The sequence below is a fragment of the Callorhinchus milii genome, unplaced genomic scaffold, assembly GCF_018977255.1.
Source record: "Callorhinchus milii isolate IMCB2004 unplaced genomic scaffold, IMCB_Cmil_1.0 Scaffold24, whole genome shotgun sequence".
Taxonomy (NCBI): domain Eukaryota; kingdom Metazoa; phylum Chordata; class Chondrichthyes; order Chimaeriformes; family Callorhinchidae; genus Callorhinchus; species Callorhinchus milii.
The window spans coordinates 6,548,779-6,566,794 of NW_024704765.1; the positions used below are offsets into that span (position 1 = coordinate 6,548,779).

General features: G+C 40.8%; 2 protein-coding genes across 3 annotated transcripts in view; one reads left to right on the forward strand and one right to left on the reverse strand.

Moving 5' to 3' along the window:
• The window catches only part of LOC103187438, a 71,403-nt gene extending 65,455 nt beyond the window's left edge, over positions 1–5,948 (forward strand). Inside the window, exons 2-5 of one of the 2 annotated variants that reach the window (XM_007906939.2) lie at positions 1,183–1,330; positions 1,971–2,174; positions 2,631–2,820; positions 4,787–5,948. In XM_007906939.2, the coding sequence (XP_007905130.1) occupies positions 1,183–1,330; positions 1,971–2,174; positions 2,631–2,820; positions 4,787–5,591 (1,347 nt within the window). In that variant the 3' untranslated portion in view covers positions 5,592–5,948. The remainder of the gene's footprint in view (positions 1–1,182; positions 1,331–1,970; positions 2,175–2,630; positions 2,821–4,786) is intronic. The other variant, XM_007906940.2, reaches the window with a different exon arrangement.
• Positions 5,949–7,239: 1,291 nt separating this feature from the next.
• On the reverse strand, positions 7,240–17,515 carry LOC103187467 (protein polyglycylase TTLL10-like). The gene is made up of 11 exons (XM_007906974.2): positions 17,407–17,515; positions 16,973–17,081; positions 16,080–16,153; positions 15,042–15,162; positions 14,659–14,771; positions 14,023–14,194; positions 13,485–13,656; positions 12,311–12,451; positions 11,342–11,458; positions 7,832–7,925; positions 7,240–7,697 (listed from the first exon to the last, which is right to left on the reverse strand). The coding sequence occupies exons 1-11, from the start codon at positions 17,513–17,515 to the stop codon at positions 7,240–7,242; spliced, it is 1,680 nt and encodes a 559-aa protein (XP_007905165.1).
• Positions 17,516–18,016: the final 501 nt, after the last annotated feature.

Here is an 18,016-nt window from a genome sequence, read left to right on the forward strand (position 1 = left end):
TCTTTGTTATCGCAGTTTATGATCTCTGTCTTTTGGGAAGATAATAATAATAATAATCCTTGCATTATTATTATCGTGCTTTTCACGTCTTCTCGACGTCTCAAAGCGCTTCACAGAATAGACCGTAGAGTGAATTGTCTGTACATTTGTGGGCGAAACGAGGTGGCCAGTTGTACACAGCAGCGTCCCCACAAACAGTCGTGGATTGAAAATGACCAATTTATTACTGTTTTGTTTTGGAGGGATTATTATTAGGCTCTGTGTGGAGTAAGGAAACTTGCCCAAGGTTTCCCCTGCCTGGAATTGAAATCAGGTGTCTCGCTTGCAAGGCGAGTGCTCTAACCACTGAGCTACAGGACTCCACTGGAAGGTAACTGGAAGGTAACTAGCATAAACCATAAAACCATAAAAAGATGGGCTATTTGCCGAGATAGTGCCAGCAAGTTTGGTAGCAAGTTGCACAATTTCAAGCACAAAGCAGAAGCCACACCTAGGGAAACCACCAGTTTCAAACCTTACATTTTCAACGCTGTTGTTCCTCATTTCTTTTTATTTACTCCAGGAAACGGTGTCAAGTGTCAGCTTTTTACTCATTTAGTTGCGCTCTTGCCTCAAGACTGAATGGTTGTAGATCCAAGTCTCTTAGCAATCTAGAGCAACATTGGGGGAGTTCTCTATTGTAGGAAACATTATTGTGTGAAACATTATCACTTACTAGTTTTACAATGTAAAAAAGAGCCATATGAGTGCAAATTGTTATTATAAAAGTCCTGTAACACTATTCTAAAAGAAAATGGAGTTCTAGTGTTCTGGCCAACAATCAACAACTTGCATTTATTAGCGCCCTTCATGCAGAGCTGTGTCTCGAAGCGCAATCTTCCAGATTTAGGTCAGTTGGTGGAAGGTAATTTTTTTAAAAAAAAGGTTTTTGCAGATAGGTAAAGAAGAAATAAGGCAAAGATATTTTGGAAGAGAGTTCTGGAAGACAAGAGAATAGTGCCTGAAATCTCAGCAATCAACAATGAGATGGAATCAGTCGGAGTTAGCAAGAAACCAGATTCAGAAGCATTTGGGCAAGAGAATAATGAATATTTGATAAATATATTGTACAAATGGCAACTAAGAAAATAGTGGATTTATTGAACCTGCCAAATAATTCTCTCTTCCTTGTGCCCACTGCAGGAGAAATTGCGGAATGTAAAATCGATACGTGTAAACCCCCATTCGGTGCAGAATGAGGTTCAGTTATGGGAATTACGGCAAAAATTCATTGAGCAAGCAAAGCACTACATTGGTGTGCCATATGCAAAGAAGTTCCATGACCCAGGAAGTGAGTGAGCAAATATGAATTCAAATGGCCTGACCCCATTGCACACTTGATAGAATTGCTTAATCCAGAATGATTGTACAAATCCAGCGTATACAGTATGTTATCAGTCAATTCCCCTATTTGATCACCATCAGTACCGCTTTCAGAATTTAATAATTGGGGCGTTTGTTAATGGATTTCTTAGACTCACACACTAGCTTTTATTCCAAGAGCAGTAATAATTCTATACCTCAGTCAAGTGTCCATTCTCATTTGTGAGGGTCCACAGTGAATTTCACCAGGCCTCTTGCCTCTTGCATGATCACAACCGATCCTGTCCTCAACTGACATTAACACACATGCACATTCCAGCACAATAGGAATCAGTATCTCTGGTTGGTTTTCCCCTACCCGACGATTGTGTGACCCATTGCTCTTAACTCAGATCAGCAAACTCACCACTGATCAAGGATTGAACCTGAGATCTTTCTGGACTTGGCACAGGTTATGCTTTTCGCATTGAGCTATCATTGGGACTCATCATTATCAACATTTTTATATCAGTGACAGAATTCACTCCGAGGCAAAGTGAATTAAGATTGCTTTGCAGTAATATAGTCTGATTCATTGTGACATTGATATTTTCCTAAATATCTACCAGCTCCGGAGTATGAATCACCTTTGTTTCTGGATTCCTGCGGGCTGGTGAAAAGAATTGTGCGAGACCTGAGGGATGACTTTGGATTTACTATTGGACATGGGAACCAGAGTTACTTGTATGACACGCTGCCCAACATAAGGACCCAGGAGACTATGCAGCCAGGGGACCTTGTCTTCATCTCAGGCAAAAATTTGAACCCCAAAGGTACTGCCAGTTCTGTGATAAATCCTTAGTTAAGCGTACATTTTGGCTTTGGCATTCACTTTTGTGTGTCAGTTCAGTTGGTGGAACTCTTGCATCTGAATCAGTCTGTTGTGGGTTCAATCCCCAGCATTGGGATTTTGAACTGGTAGTCCAGCTGTTTTTAGTGTTCTACATGGTTTAACAAAATCCAGGAAGTAGTCACCTAATAGAAAATGAGTGAGTCACAAAGACAAGCTCTCCTTAATTACATGAATTACTTAATTGCAGACGTGAAGTACATATCAAACAGTTGCTGCTTTGGCCCATTAAACACCAGGGTCAAGATGCCTGTTTTTGGCAGCATTCTGTTTCAGCCTGTTAATGCCATCTAATGTGACCATAAATTCCATTGATGTCCATTGTCTCTTCACACTTTGCAATTTGTGTCAAACAAAAGCTTTTCTTGACTGTTGATAGCCAAATTGCAGTTCCATGACATTGTGCACGTTGAGATCTGGTTTGGAGATGGAGAGAAGACACTTGGTGCCCGCTTGAGGAATGGCGGGGTGCAGATTTTTGATTCCTACAAGTTTGACTCTCCCCTTTATGAGAATATGGAATATCACTTCAAATCAATTGACACGTGGCTACAAGGAAACTGTGTGAGGTAAGTTCAATGGTTTAACCTCCTTGTTTTACTGAGTGTGTAACAACGACATACACATGTTCTAACTGGTCAAATTTAGATATCCTTCCGGGCTTTCCCGAGTTTGGAACAACTGGTTGCTCAGACAATTGCTCAATCGCCCAGCTATTATTGCTGCAAACAATCCTTAAAGATAGCTGCATTGAGATTTATTGTATGTAGTTTTAAATTCAGAACAGTTCTGTCAGTCCAGCCTTCCTTTTCTCTCAAACAGTTTCTGGTTGAATTCATTGAGATCTAGCTCATCCAAGTAAGTAAATTACTAATCCCTTATAATCGTAGCGCCTCTCACGCTATCTGATCTGAAATCCTAGTATTGACACCCAATGAGAAGATCATTAGTATGATGTTGATGTTGGTGTTATGTCCACCTAATGCTTCCGTGCCTGAGGTCAGCTACATCGCTGGAATTTTCTAGTCTGCATAGTTAACTGTGAGTAGCAAGTGGTGTTACCAACTGAGACATTAGTGAGACTGGCCATCAGATCTAAGCAAGTGATAAATTATAGGTTGCTGTAGAGACTCTTCAAAGTATCAGCTGGCAAATTTGCATGTGTTGCAGTTTTCCACATTCATGTCATTGCCCAGTTCTCAGGTGACATTACCCTATACCCTTGTGGTCATTCCTGATCTGTATCATTTCAGATGTGTTCACCAGATGCTAATTTCCTTAAAAGATCGTTAAATAAATTTGCATCTATGGGTGCTTTTAAGTATAGCTTTGTAATTCAAATGATGGCTTATATTTTGTCATCCTGTGGGGCCTGCGGACTAACTTTCACTTCTTGCTTTTGCTGGACATTTTTTTTGCAAAAGATTTTGAATCAACAACAACAACTTGCATTTATACAGCACACCCCACGCCCCCCCCCCCCCCGCCCCCCTCCCATATACACATGCACACACACACACTTTCTTTCCTGAAAGTGTTTGACTCGTTCGAGAAAGAGTGATGTGTAAAACTTCAGCTTCAGGAGATCTTGGGTTAGAACCAGTGTTGCAGGTCAGCGTGAGGTACAGGGATTCCCATCTTACAAAGGAGTGTATCTTATAGGCACGTCTTCTCACATTTACATAGTGGTCATGCTTTTGTCTTCTCAGTATGTTCAGTTCCCTGTATCCAGTATGCTTTGATCACTAAATCATGCAGTAATCACGCTTACACTGTACACTCAAGTACAACTGCTCATCATTTCTGTAACCAGAAGAGGAGAGAGTTGGCAATGCAGCCAAATGTTACAGCTTTTGGGGGCTTTTTAACCCGAAAATACATTTTCTGTCATATTTATTTTGTAGAAGTGATCCTTTGTCAGGTGGTGAGTCGACTAAATTATCTTTTACAGTGCAAATTATATATTTTTGGGGTCTCTTTAATCTTCTTCACAGCAAGGTGTTCAGTGTTGGAATGTATAATTACCTCTGGATAGATCACAGCTGTTGCCAGATAACAGCAGTTGTTTGCAGTGGGTGTGTGCATGTGTGTGGAGGGAGGGAGTTAGGGTGGGGGAATGGGATGAGACAAAATGACTGATCCTTGTTATTCGTAAAACAGGTGGGTTAACAAAACAACTGCAGGATTTGCGACGCTTTTCTGAAATACTTGCTCACTTATAGATTATAACATAAGAAGGCAGTCAAACATGTTCCTTCTGCAGCCACGCTCACTCCCCACAATGAATGTAACCCCATTCTTTCTGTCTGCTGGTAAAGTACTATTTATTTCTGGTTAGGCTCAAGGGGCTGAAACCCACCAAATCCCCTGGGACGGATGAGTTGCACCCAGGGATTGAGAAAGTAAGCTCAGAACCCGGCTGATCGCTAGATCCGTGAATTAACTACAGGTTGTAAATGAAATGGATACGAGTGTATTGATTAATGGTCCTGCTGCCATATCATGTATCAGTGTCTTTTTTTTTTGGCTTGGCAGCCACTGCAGCGAACATAAGGGGGATTCGACAACCCACATTCCTGGCAAGTGGTCGATCTTTGCCTTGGAGCATGCCGATGAGATGGCGGAAGATGACACTGAAGATATAGAAGCCGACAATACGGCAACTGCAGACGAAACATTGCAAGACAGCAAAACAGAGCCACCTGACCACAACATGACAATTTCTGCACAAGTACAGAATAATCCCAGAGAGGTGATACCGAAGATCCCAATCCAGACAAGGAATGAAATTAAGGAAACAAGAAATGGGGAGTCATTCAAAATATCCGACACTATTTCCCCACCAACTTTAGACAGTTCGGTGCGTGCTCAGAATAATCCTACAGAGATGAGACCCCAAATCCCCAAACAGACAATGAATGAAACATCTGACTCCATTTCTGATATTGTCTTAACTGGCAATACGGAGAGCACAGATAATTCAATCATACATGTAATTTATTCAAAAACTGACTCCTCCGAGAGAAGTTCCAGTGCAAACAGCTCAATCCCCAATCCTGAACAAGTGACCCAATGTATGAAATGCAATTTAAGAACAGACAAAGACAGGAACGTTCCACAGGAACCCGGGTCAGAGCTGAGCGGAGTAGAACAAGATGAGAAGGAAGAACCGAGCCAGACAGCACAGACCAGTCAGGTAGCAAGCTCTTCATCCTTAATTGCAAGCAATTCAAACGCGTACGCTGTAAGATTTCTGCAACATGAATTGCTCTATATTTTTTGCCCATTGTTCCTAGCCTTTGCCCTTGAGCTCCTGGCAGTTTATCTGTTTTTGCTGTAAGCAAATAGCAATACACAATTTGGGTGTAACTAGACCAGTTCATAATTTAGTTTGATTGTGTTAACAATATTTCAAATACAATCTGTCCCAATTAAGTTGTATACTTCTTTTTTTCTTTCTTTCATATTTTTCTGTTGCAAATGTTCTTCGGTTTCAACATGCATTCATATATTGTTTTCAAAGTTTACAGTCAATACAGGACCCTTGCTTCAACAATGATTTGTGACGAATAATTCCTCATCCCAACCACTTTTGGGGGTAAATAGTTTTTCTCTCTTTAATTCTTTCTGTGATTTGCTTAATTATTCTTTTTCACTGGGATTCTTCCCATGTGGCTTCTGTATTCCAGCAAACCAAAGGCCAAATGGATAGAGTGATCTAAGTGCCCAAGGAGCAGGAAGCTTGCCAGATAGTGTTCTCAATGGCAAGCTATGTGGTGTTAGCTGGGTAAACTCCAGCACATACTCTCCAAGCCTTGGGTCTGCCAAGCTGCACCCAATACTCTCCAGATTGAAGTAAGTAGGGTGCACCCATAGAAATAGACATTTACAGCACAGAAGGCAAATCAGCCATCATGTGTGAGAGAGTGCAAATTCTATTTCAGACACAGGGACATCTTCATGTGCTGGTGCCATGTGGATCTCTCAGCCGAGTTTGGATACTCTTAAGCACGGTGATGGGTTTCTGCATGTGTCAGACACCCAGCTGACCTCTCATTCCAGGCTCAACAACCAGTGGAAGTAATCTATTATTGTCATTATCTTTCGTTAGATGTAAAATTGCAATGTGTGATGTGTTAATTGTCACTGATGATTATCACATCATTGATAAATGCAGATGTAGCTAATTAATAGCAATCCTTGCATTTGAAACAGTGCTTTTCACGTCTTCGAGACGTCTCAAAGCGCTTCACGGAATATATCGTAAAGTGGGCGAAACCCGGCAGCCAATTGCGCACAGCAGATGTCCCACAAACAGTCGTGGATTGAAGTGACCAATTGTATTATTTTTTTTGTGCGATTATTATCAATAACTAAATATAAAAATAATTATTAATATCTAAAGATTAGATCTTAGATTAAGAAATTGAGCCCTGAGCTTGATGATTTTCTGAATTACATTTAATTTATACAGCTGCGTTTTTTTCTGAAACTGAACCACATTAATATGAGTTTAAGATAGAAAAACAAAGTAGCCTTTGAGCCAAAGTGAAAATGAAGAAAACGCAATATGAATGGTTATTTTTTTTAATTTCTCGAATGAAACAACACGAGCAATAATGTTAGGGTATTCTCTCTACAAGTGCTCTATAAGTACTACAGCTTTACTGAGTACAACTTGTACACCTCACTGAGATATTCATTTTCACGCAATCAGACAAGTAATCAACTATATGACTCTCCTGTAAGACAATAGCACTAAAGAGGCAGAATTTCTTTTTCTAAAAAAAATTACTTATGAGCTAGAAGCTTGAATTAACTTTGTGATATCTATTCCTGCTATTGCTGCCAAGGGTCTTAATCCAGGACAATAATATTGTCGCTGGATGATAATGTTTTTGCGAAACTTCAAATATCTTCCTTTACCTCAAATATTTTTGCAAAAATTGAGTTCTAGGACTCGTTTGGGGCCTAATACAAGATTGGAGCTAAGCCTTAGCTGATGATGATTTGCGTGGCAATTTTGGAGTCGATCTTGAGCTGGCTTTAGAAGCCTTTGATACTGCACCGGGTTTACATTCAACCAAAGTGCCTTGAGTAGTTGTTGCCTCCTGGCTAGATTTAGGTTTGGCAGAGTGTCGTTTACGTCCCTCTTTAATATCCGGCAGCTGACGCCGTGAGTGAAATGATCGCTGAGCTAATTTGGTTAGAGTGCGAGCAAAGCTTGCCGACGGTTCCAGCCTTTTCTGACTCTGAGCTGAATAGGTAGAAAGGCTCATGTGTGGTATCTTCTCCAAGAAGATATTTTCTGCCCTCGACTTTGAGATGGAATTCAAGTTCAAATCCAGGAAGCAAGTGTGGTATAGCAGGATAAACTTCCTTTGCGCCTGGAGTGGCAGGATGGGTATTGCTTGACCACTCTTTATGAATATCTCAATGACTATATCTAATAATAAAAAGATATACTGTTAAAACAAACAATTGCCAAGTGACAGAAGAGTGTTCATTTGTATGTCTGAAAACCATCGGTACCACAGATATTCTTCTGTAATAACTTAAGGATGAAAATGGACATCTTACCAAGGGCTTCAGTCACCAAACTGGGGATGACGTTTTTGAGAACCTCACAGTGTCTCTCCAGAGATGGGCTACTGTTCATCTCAAGTAACCAGACCTGAAATAGATCAAACACATTCCTATCAATACTTTTGAGTGTATTTTTCAATCCCAGTTTAAGACACAGAAATACAGTAGACTCCTTTTAAGCTGAGTACGTGTATAAAATGGTTCTCTGTGGAGCTAAGTTTGGTCTTAATGCACGGAACTGCTGTGTTCCCATCCTAAAGAAAATGGCCATTTATTTTAACGCACAGAAATTTACTGTGAAGTGTAGTGACTGTATTTGTAGGCGAACGCAACAGCCAGTTTGCACACAGCAATGTGAGTGATCCAATTTTTTATTATCTTCAATACAAAAACTCAACCAACATGCCTTTCCAAACGTCGATGCTTTAAACATCCACCAGATGGTGCAGAACTACTGTGATATTTACAGTGAATTTTTAAGTTAAAAATGTTTCTCCCAGTTTCTCCTCACATTCTTGCTCTTATCCACGGATGTCTGTCAGCATATATCAGCACACTGTGTTGCCCTACAAAATACTACTTTTCAGTAAATCCTATGACTTTACAGTAAATCCTGTGAAGTGACTTGAAATGTCCACCTGACGTGAAAAGGATTATATTAAATGCAAGGATTATTTATTAACAACAAATTGCATTTATCCAAGGCCTTTCATATCCGGATGATGCCCCAAGCCTTTGGGCTGGATTATCTCCCTTCGCCTAGATGACCTTGTGCGCCTGAAATAGCTCACCTGAAGCCTCACTAAGCTCCACTGTCTCCCTAAGGATCAGGTCTGTATCCTCACCTATAAGTCCTTTCATGCTCAGGAACCTCCATTTTTCAGTGATCATTTTGCTACCTCAACTATTCCACTCACTCCTTCCGTTAGAGCCTGCTGTGTGTACCCCGCTCCTCTGTTCCATTTTCTACTGCTATGTCCACAACCTCAGGAGCTCCCTCCTCTATTCCTCTGTCTAAATTCCGCCTAAAATCTCCCTCTTTGATCGCATTCACTGTATCTCAGCTGCCTTCAGCATGTGAGAAGGAACTGTACAAGACAGCTTGTGATGTGCAAGCCACCTTGATGTTCTTGAGGTCCCAGCCGAGTGTTGCCAGCCTTATTCACTTCCAGCTGCTTAATCCGGGTCCTCATGTGACGGGATTTGGCAAATAGATGTGACTGCTGGGAAACTGACCAAGGGTCAGAATACAAATCACCGACTGGAAAAGGTGTCCTACGACTATTCAGATTGTGACCTTTTCATGATTTTTTTAAGTTTTATTCTTAAGCAAGTATGGTAGCAAATCCTGCAATTTTAGTCTTGGAATTGGGATATCTAATGCTGCACCTGTAACCCCAGCACCAATGTTCCCTACACCTAATGTCCACATGTGTGCACTTTGGTCGTTGGATAGGGATCACATCACATACCAGATATTTCCCTTCCTCACCCAGGTGGACCGACGCAAATTATAACCATCACTCACAAAGGAATGATACTTCCACTCTGAAATGCTGTACACTGTCCAGCACCTTGGGACGTCCTCCCGACGTGAAAGGCGCTGTACAAATGTAATCTTGTTGTTGTGGTTTGTGAGTGTGATAAATGAAGTAACCATTAAATGGTTTATATAAGTGAAAGGGCAACAACAAACTAATAAATCGTGTCATCTCCCGTCAGTGGCTGAATGGTTGGTCGGTATTAAATTGCAAGGATGATTCTGACTACTATGATTTAAATTCACGTAGCCAATATTTCTATTGGCCTTTCTCAGATTGCAGACTTATTAATCCAAGCATTACTGATACAATTGCACGTGGATTTTAAGCAAATCATGTTACCAGTTCTGTATAGACTTAGCCACCATGACAACAGCTAAAACGTTCCCACCAATAAATCTACTAGATATACTATATTTTTTTTAATTTGGTGGTCATTACAGACAAAGCCTGTCAATTTTCTAAATTTTCTTCACCCGTCTCCCTTTTCCAGCAACTAAAGCACAGATTCTGGCTGATGTGCCAAATGATGTTGTTGTAAGATAGGCAGTAAATCCCGGTTTAGGATCCACCTGCTTGAAAGATCTTCATTAGAAAGTCATGGCGACCTTATTGAGAAAAGGCAATCTCCCACAGTGATCTCGACAGTCACCTTCTTTTCCCGCGACCAGTACTGAGTGGTAAATGTGCTAAGACATGAACCTCTTTCTTCATTGTGTACAGTGAGAAGTTATCTGGAGTAGACCGCCGTTTCTTTCTTCGCCTACAAAATATGCAGCTAATCTGCATAAGCAGTGTCCCACAAATGGCAATTACACAAAGTAATCTGTTTACTATGGACGTTAAAAGATTATTGCTCTTGCTACTCTTCAATGTTCTACAAAGGGATGCAGACCGAACCTTGGTTTGGCATCTTATTACGAGATTTGCAAAAGGATTTGTAAATAGAGAATGTGGTAATCACTGCTAAAAAGCCAGTCATTCTGCATCTGATTGGAGTTCCAGTTGAGTCCTTCCAATGAGACATTAAATTGCCTGTTCAGGTGGATGTTAAAGATCCCGAGACACTGCTCGAAAAGAGAAAGAATTTCTCCCGGTGTCCTAGCCAACAATCCCCCAGACAAATTTGGTCATTTACTTCATGGCTGTTTGTAGGTCATTGCTGTGTGCACATTGGCAAGCGCGCTTGCCTACAAGTACACAGTCATTATACTCCACAGCAAAATGTTATGAGACAGTTTGTCGTCATGACATCAAATATAAGGATTATTATTATAGGTTTATTAAAAGTGGAACCGAGTTGCTTTTTTTCTCTCAAGTATTGATTATGTCTGTAAGGCACACTGTAAATAAAATATTTGAATAATTTCAGCCCTTTATGTAAAAAAACGGCTCTGTCAAAAAACAAACGGGGCAACAAAGTCCATTAATTAATCATAAAGGATGTTTGAACGAAAGGCGATCAGATGGCTCATTGTACTCTGGGATTAGTCGCTGTGCAGGGTTTACACACTGATACAGCGAGCGGCCAGTTACTGAAACACGAGAGGGTTTCGTTTCCAATTCATTGCCATTCTCTTTCTCCCCATTCAGCGACAGGACAAGAGTGTGCATTGTCCGGGCCTGTGTCGTGTTTTGCGTGCATTAACGCTGCCCAAATCAATCATGGCCGGGTTAGAGCTATGTTACATCTGCCGTCTGTATTGTGTTTAATTGGACTGGGATTGTTCAGGCTCCTTCCTGTATGTCAATCACTTTTTGGTGGAGTTCATTTTTATTTTGCCGTTTGCTGTTGGGCAGTTCATGCCGTTGGCAGCAGCAGGATTAGTGATAGCAACAGTTTGGTAATAATGAAAGTGCCTGGGATTTCAAAGAAACCAATCTACCAACGCTATGTCACTGATCCATGTCAACTCTGACTCAACAAAAATACAGGAATAAAGAGAATTCAAATCCACATCACCTTGAAATTTTGATCAACTATAAAGTCACAGCCCAAAAGATCAAAGTAGCCCAGTTTACATTCCAGTCTGCTCTTAGCAGAGATGAAGCACTGCCTCATGATCTGTTGCATTCTCCTCTGCAAGAAAATTATAAAGCTTTTAATGTCACGTTTAAAATAGACTGTGTCGTTTCATCGAATTACAGAATATGTAGCGCAGAAGGAGGCCATTCAGACAATTGTTTCCGTGCCTGTGCCAACACTTCCACTGGAGTCTTCGTCTCTAATTCATTCCCCTGGTCTTTCCCTAAAACTTAAAGAGTATTTCGCACAAAGATTTATCTGGAATCCAAGATAATGAATGATTCCATGTGATGACGTACGCTAAGAATTATATAAACCAAAAATGTGTTTTTAAATTAACATAATAAAAAAAGATGCAACCATCTTGGATCTATTAATAATCTGGAGCCTTTTGGGATGCAATATGGTTATTGCATGCACTCATATTACTGTGGTCATTCATTCACATTGAATTAAACCCTTGAAACATCCCGGTTTCATTTTTTCTACTTAAACATGAACAAACTAGGTCATCAGGTCATCAGCTAGCTTCGACAAGATACTGAGTAAAACAGGTGAGAAAGAATGGGGAGATATTTTGCTCTGGGGTTTAGATTGATTCTATTTATGTAGCAACTTAGAGTGTCCAGAATTTGGCAAATTGTTGAATTCAGTCTTAACTTTGAAGTGATTTTTTCTATTGTTTTCTTAAAGAACGTACCGAATACCGCCTTATTATTATGTTATTGTCAACTAGGTTATCTGACCCAATGTACTAGGTTATCAAAAACCTTACTATGGTAAGCACTGCAGCACTGTGCCAGCGCTAACCAGGGAGCCCGAATAATCTGCTCGTAAGAGGCCTGAGAAGACCATTGTGTTAATTAGAGCCAGATTTAGAGGTGAAAAGCAGAATCACACCCTTACCTCAAAAACAGTGAAGACCCAGTCCTTCGGGACGGCCTTTGGTATCCTAAACCTCTCATTAATATAGTTATTTAATCGCTCCATGGACCAGATTGTCTCCTCCATCACCTCATTGTAATTTGGGTTCTTTTTCTGCATGAACTGAGGGAGAAAAGACACAAGGCTACAATTAGTGGATTAAAAATGCTTCTCTGGAAAGGAACGAGGGAGGGGGCGACAGGTGGTACATGCTAGATAGACATTTACACATCTGTGAAAAATTGAACATTTAAAAGGAAAGCTGTGAGTCAGAAGAAGGAGCCGTTAGCAATTAGTTGCCAAGTGCTTTGGATGCTTTTGTAATATAAAGGTGCTAGATCAAATGCAAGGGTTAAGTATTGTTGTAAACGAAATGCAGTCGTCTTGTGAATATGGATTTTCAAAATGCATTTGTTAAGATGACGCTCAGGAGACTTATTGAACAGGAGTTTTTCTCCGTGTCTTGGCCAAAAAATCCTCCGTGTGAAATGCTGCAAACAGCTGCCTTGTTCCCTTACAAAACAGTCACTACACTCGACAGTGATGATCACCTGCGGAGTGCTTGGATCCATTTCAGCGAGATAAGATACTGTGAAGATAACGGTTTGTTCTCTCGGCACTAAGTTTTGGGAAATGATGGAAAAACAAGACTTGTGGGGCGTGAAGGGGTTAAAATGCAGGCAGATTCGGCTGATACACACCGGAGAGATGGATGAAGCACGTGGGATTGGGAAAGCCCAGCGACATCTGCTGAGCTGGGTATCTTTATCCCCTCACGCAGGTTACACAGCTAATGAACACCTGCCCCAGCCGGTACCCCCACCTGACATACACACGCAACCCCCCACCGCTGTGCCGACATCTCTCTCTCTCTCTCTCTCTCTCTCACCTTCCTTCCTTTCTGTTCCAAGATGGCCTGATGATGTCCAAACCCTCACCTTAACACCTTCAGTTGTTGCTACTCATAATAATACTGTAATCCTTGCATTTTACCGTGTCATGTTATTGGGACGGCTCAAAGCACTTGGCAGGATTTTAATGTGAAGGGTTGTGACTCTGCATTTGTAAGCGAACGCGGCAGCCAATTGATGCACAGTGATGTCCCCACAAACAGCCTTGAAGCGAGTGACCAACGTGGTTTTAGTCTTTAGCCTACCTGATTGGTTAAGTGACCTGTCAGGTCGTCCGAATTTGGGTGATACTGGTTACACGTCACCTTGACGTAACCGTGGTGAAAGAAGGTCACGTAGGGTGAGGTGCAGGCAATCAGGAAATAGGAGCGGACATCAAATTTTCGCCCATCCAGTAGCAGAGGGTTGTGAATGTATCTGTTGGAGGAAAAAGGACACACATTTTAATGAAACTGCAAGTGTAGATCGGGAGACGAGTCAGGGATTTTTTTTTATCCTTAGGATCAGTGGCTCTGGACAGACAATGTGTTTCTTATTTTCTGCCGCATTTGGCCAACAAAATACACAGTCAATTGACTTTACAGTATATTCTGTGAAGCGCTTTGAGACATCTCAAGTCCAAATGCAAGGATTATTATTATTATCATCATTATATTATGTCCAGCTGTAACATATTGCCAGAGCTTTGATTCAGTACAAACAAGTCAGTCTCTTTCTCTGGTGTCCAACTTGTCCTGTTGTATAATCAGCAATTTTATTTCTGTTCTGATTGTTTTCATGTACCTCTGTACTATTCTGTGGATCGGTGCATTGTAGAAACACAGTCTGTGCTGAGGAATCTTTTCTACACTCTCCAGTTTACTGCGGAACGCAGCTACATCATCACGATTCCGCAGAAGAAAGATTCCTCGTCCCAGACTCGATTCGGCAGGTTTGCAAATCCAAATCTGCCCGTCTGTATAAGCAACAAACACAGGGAACCAGAGTCAGTGACGGGAAATTAGGTCATATCAGTGCTTATAATAAAAAAACTGCATTTTGATATAGTGCTTTATCACGTTGAGACAACAACTATAACATCTTTGATACGTCTCAAAGCAATTCGCAGGATATTCTGTGAAGTGCTTTGAGACATCGCAAAGACGTGATGAAGCACTGTATCAAATGCAAGGATTACTATTTATTATAATGAAATACTGTTTACGTGGTGTAGCTGTTAATGAGCATTGATGATTTCAGCATTGCTTATTAACATTTCACCCCATCTTTTCAATAAGAAACCATCAACCGTGACACATTCTATACGGCTGTTAGCAAATCGTTACTTTGCCTCTAACAACACTCGGATTGAACAACTCCAGATTTCAATCATAACCCAAACTGGCCTTTTATGATAGACAAAAGAAAGAGAATAAATACCTTTGAAGACGTCAAAGAAAGTTACCCGCTCCTTTGCCACATCCATGCGGTACGTCTCAGGATAGAATTCATCCAGTTTCAACAGCCTAGTCGAGAGAAGCAGATATGATTTTCTAAAAGTCACATCACCTTAAATGAAATTTCGAAACTCTCATCTCTTTTCACGCTATTTTCTCCTCGCTCTCTTTGGTTTCCACAAATAAGAATATTCCCTCCCATTTGGAAACTCCTATAGTAGCAAATTTGGCAACTGGTTAGTTCGGGTGAATCCAATGGCTAGCCCAAGGGTGGAATCACCATTTTGTTATCTGGATGAGCATGTCAATTAAGGTTAGTGACATATAGTGTACATCACAGACTGAACATAATACAAATGTCCTTACTTGGAACATCTGAACTTTATACATCTGTTGCTTCTCCGCTCTTGATCTTTGAGCGAAGTGCAAAGGCCAACTTTGGTGGTCAGGAACCTATTGTTAGGAATATGGTACAAGGTCTGCTTACCTGTTCAAAGACAGAAGCCAGAGAAATAAAGTGCAGAAAGTCACCAGAAAGTCTATACATGTTATCAAGTCTCAGAGAACGAACAAGGATGTTTAAGAAATAACTGAAGATGAGAAACTATTTCCTCTGGCGGGGGAATCCAGAACAAGGGGTATCATCTTAAAATTAGAGCTAGGCCATCAACGAGTAAAATCAGGAGGCGTATTTTCATGCAAAAGATTAGTGGAAATCTGGTACTGTCTCCCCCAAAAGGCTGTGAATGCTGGATCCGTTCACATTTTCAAGACTGGATGGATTTTTGTTAGGTCATCATGGGATATGGGGCAAAGGCAGGTATTTAGAGTTGAGGTACAGATCAGCCATGATGTAATACAATGGCGAAACATGCTCGAGGGGCTGAATGGCCTCCACCTGTTCCTATGTTTCCTAAATGTCTGGGTAAAGTGCTAAATCGCACTGAATGTTTTCGGGGGGGAAAGGATGTGAAGTCGTGTTTAACCAAATTGACAAGCTGCCAGCAGAATTCCGACATATTTTCGGCAAATTCTAACCGGATTCCTTATTAAGGAATGTTGCTGTTAAATGTCAGGAATTCAAGCTCGCTCTACGTCTGGTTTGGTAGCTTCCTTCAAAAATTCAACAAATTAGGTTTAAGATAAGAGAAAGTCAAAAACGTCAGGGCAGGCATTATCAATGCTGCTTTACAATTTACATTTACATAGCGCCTTGCACGTCAGGAGGATACCTCAAAGAGCTTTATCCCGTTGACAGAGCGCTCGAGCCAGGGGCAGAGCAGGGGCTGGTTGTCATCTGGAGAGGATGGGGAAGGGGAATATGCCCAAAAGCACGTTCAAAGAGGTAAGTCTTGAGTCAAACATAGTGCAGAAACATTAGCAGTGCAGGATGGAGTGACTTACCTTTTAATAGGTAGTTCAGTCTGATATTGTCTATGATTCGTTTCCATTCCCTGTTCACACAGTAGTTGTAAATTCTGTATTTAAAAAAAATGAGGTATTTCAGCATATTTAACTGGAAATTAATTGATAATCCTAAACAAAATCAAACTATGAGCAGGGCAATTTCAGTACAGACACCAGGAAGTATTTACAGGCTGCCAGGAAGTGTGCTTGAGGCCAGCATGTTGGTTAGAGTAAACTGAAAGGAATCACAATGGCGCTGCAACTAAGGGCCTTTATACACCATTTGTTCAAATCTAATATATAATAATTTGTTTTAACAAGAATGTTAAATTGAAGCTCCGTCCCTACTCTGTGCAACTTGTTTTCTTACACAATATTTTATATTTTGACGAGAGAACAATAAAAGGTATTGATTAAATACAGTTCAAATAATGTCACATCGAGTTCAATATAATGTCACATAGAAGTCCGAATGTGATCAGAGTTTTGCTTTCAGTCCTTTTTGTTGCCCTAAAAAGAACTCGAAAAGAGTGACAATAATTCTATTGGTTTGTGACAATATTTGGCCGCCTTCCGAGATAATAATACTACAATAATAATCCTTGAATTGGTTATAGCACCTTATTACGTCGCTGAGAGATCTCAAATCGCTTCACAGAATATATCGTAAAGTGGATTGACTGTATTTTGTGGGCGAAACGTGGCAACTAACTGCACACAGCAGTCGTAAATTGTAATGAATCTCAGACACAAACCTGAAGTTACAAAACTTCTGATTTACTAATGACATATTTTGGAGGGTCTCGAACTAATGCCATCTTTTATCGAAGGACGGCTTGAGCAACATTTTAGCAACTTATTACAATAGAAAGCTTTACATTTATACATACAAGTCAGCCTCATTTGAATTTTCCACGTAGAAAAAAAGTCCCTTGTCTCTCCGATCATCCGTTCTCTTGCGCCTGGAATCTCTCCGCTTGCCATTGTTCTGTATTTGATCTGTTTTTGAGTTAAAGTTATTTACGTTATCAACATTACCTCATATTTAATGACATAGTATGAGGATATATTACACTGGGCTCATCTTAAAAAAAAACAATAGGACAGTAGGGAGGATATCTCTTGAAAATAGCTTCCATTATTCACATCCGTATCATTTGTTTAACGTCCGGTTTGATCGGTATGGATGAATCTCTGACAAGTGCCTGGAGTTACAGTTTCAGATTCACTGCGTTGTTCTCACTGAGAGAGAGCTGTCACCGCCTGTTAACGTGTGGGATTGTGCAAAGGATTCAAACCCTTAGAATTGAATTGAATCACTAACCTGTGAACTTCTGAGATAAAATACCCGCAGGTGGTGTTATACTGCATAAGAAATTGTTTTGGAATTCGTTTACATTGGAAAAATAACCATCATCGTCGTTTGAAGCCATATTATGTTTTTTCCTAGGCCTGACATTGTGCTATGACATGACTTTGATCGCTGTCACAAAGACCTGGGTTAAAAGGCATCTCTCTAATCAAGCAGTTCATCTGATGTCATAACGCAGCCACACAAAACACAAATAGGTGATATTTTATCAAGTTTGCAAAACGCCCGTTGATTAGGGATTTCGATTCACGCCCATGGATTTAGATGTGAGTGTGTGTTCGCCCACAAACATCATTGCACTTTACAGTACATTCTGTGATGCCAGCCCTTTGCTTTTCTCATGTCCTCCTGCCGTGTAAAGGCGTTGTTATACCACCCCATCATCGCCCTTTCCCTTTGGAACTCTCTCCTGCAATTCCTCCACCTTTCCCCTTTCCCGCTACGCTTTCAAACCATTTGACGTGATGCCTTTATCGGGTCCCCGTCTCAAAGCGCTTCACGCGATGCATTAAGCACAGCACCGGGTACGCAGCAGCTCATCTGGGCCAGGAACGAGCCACAG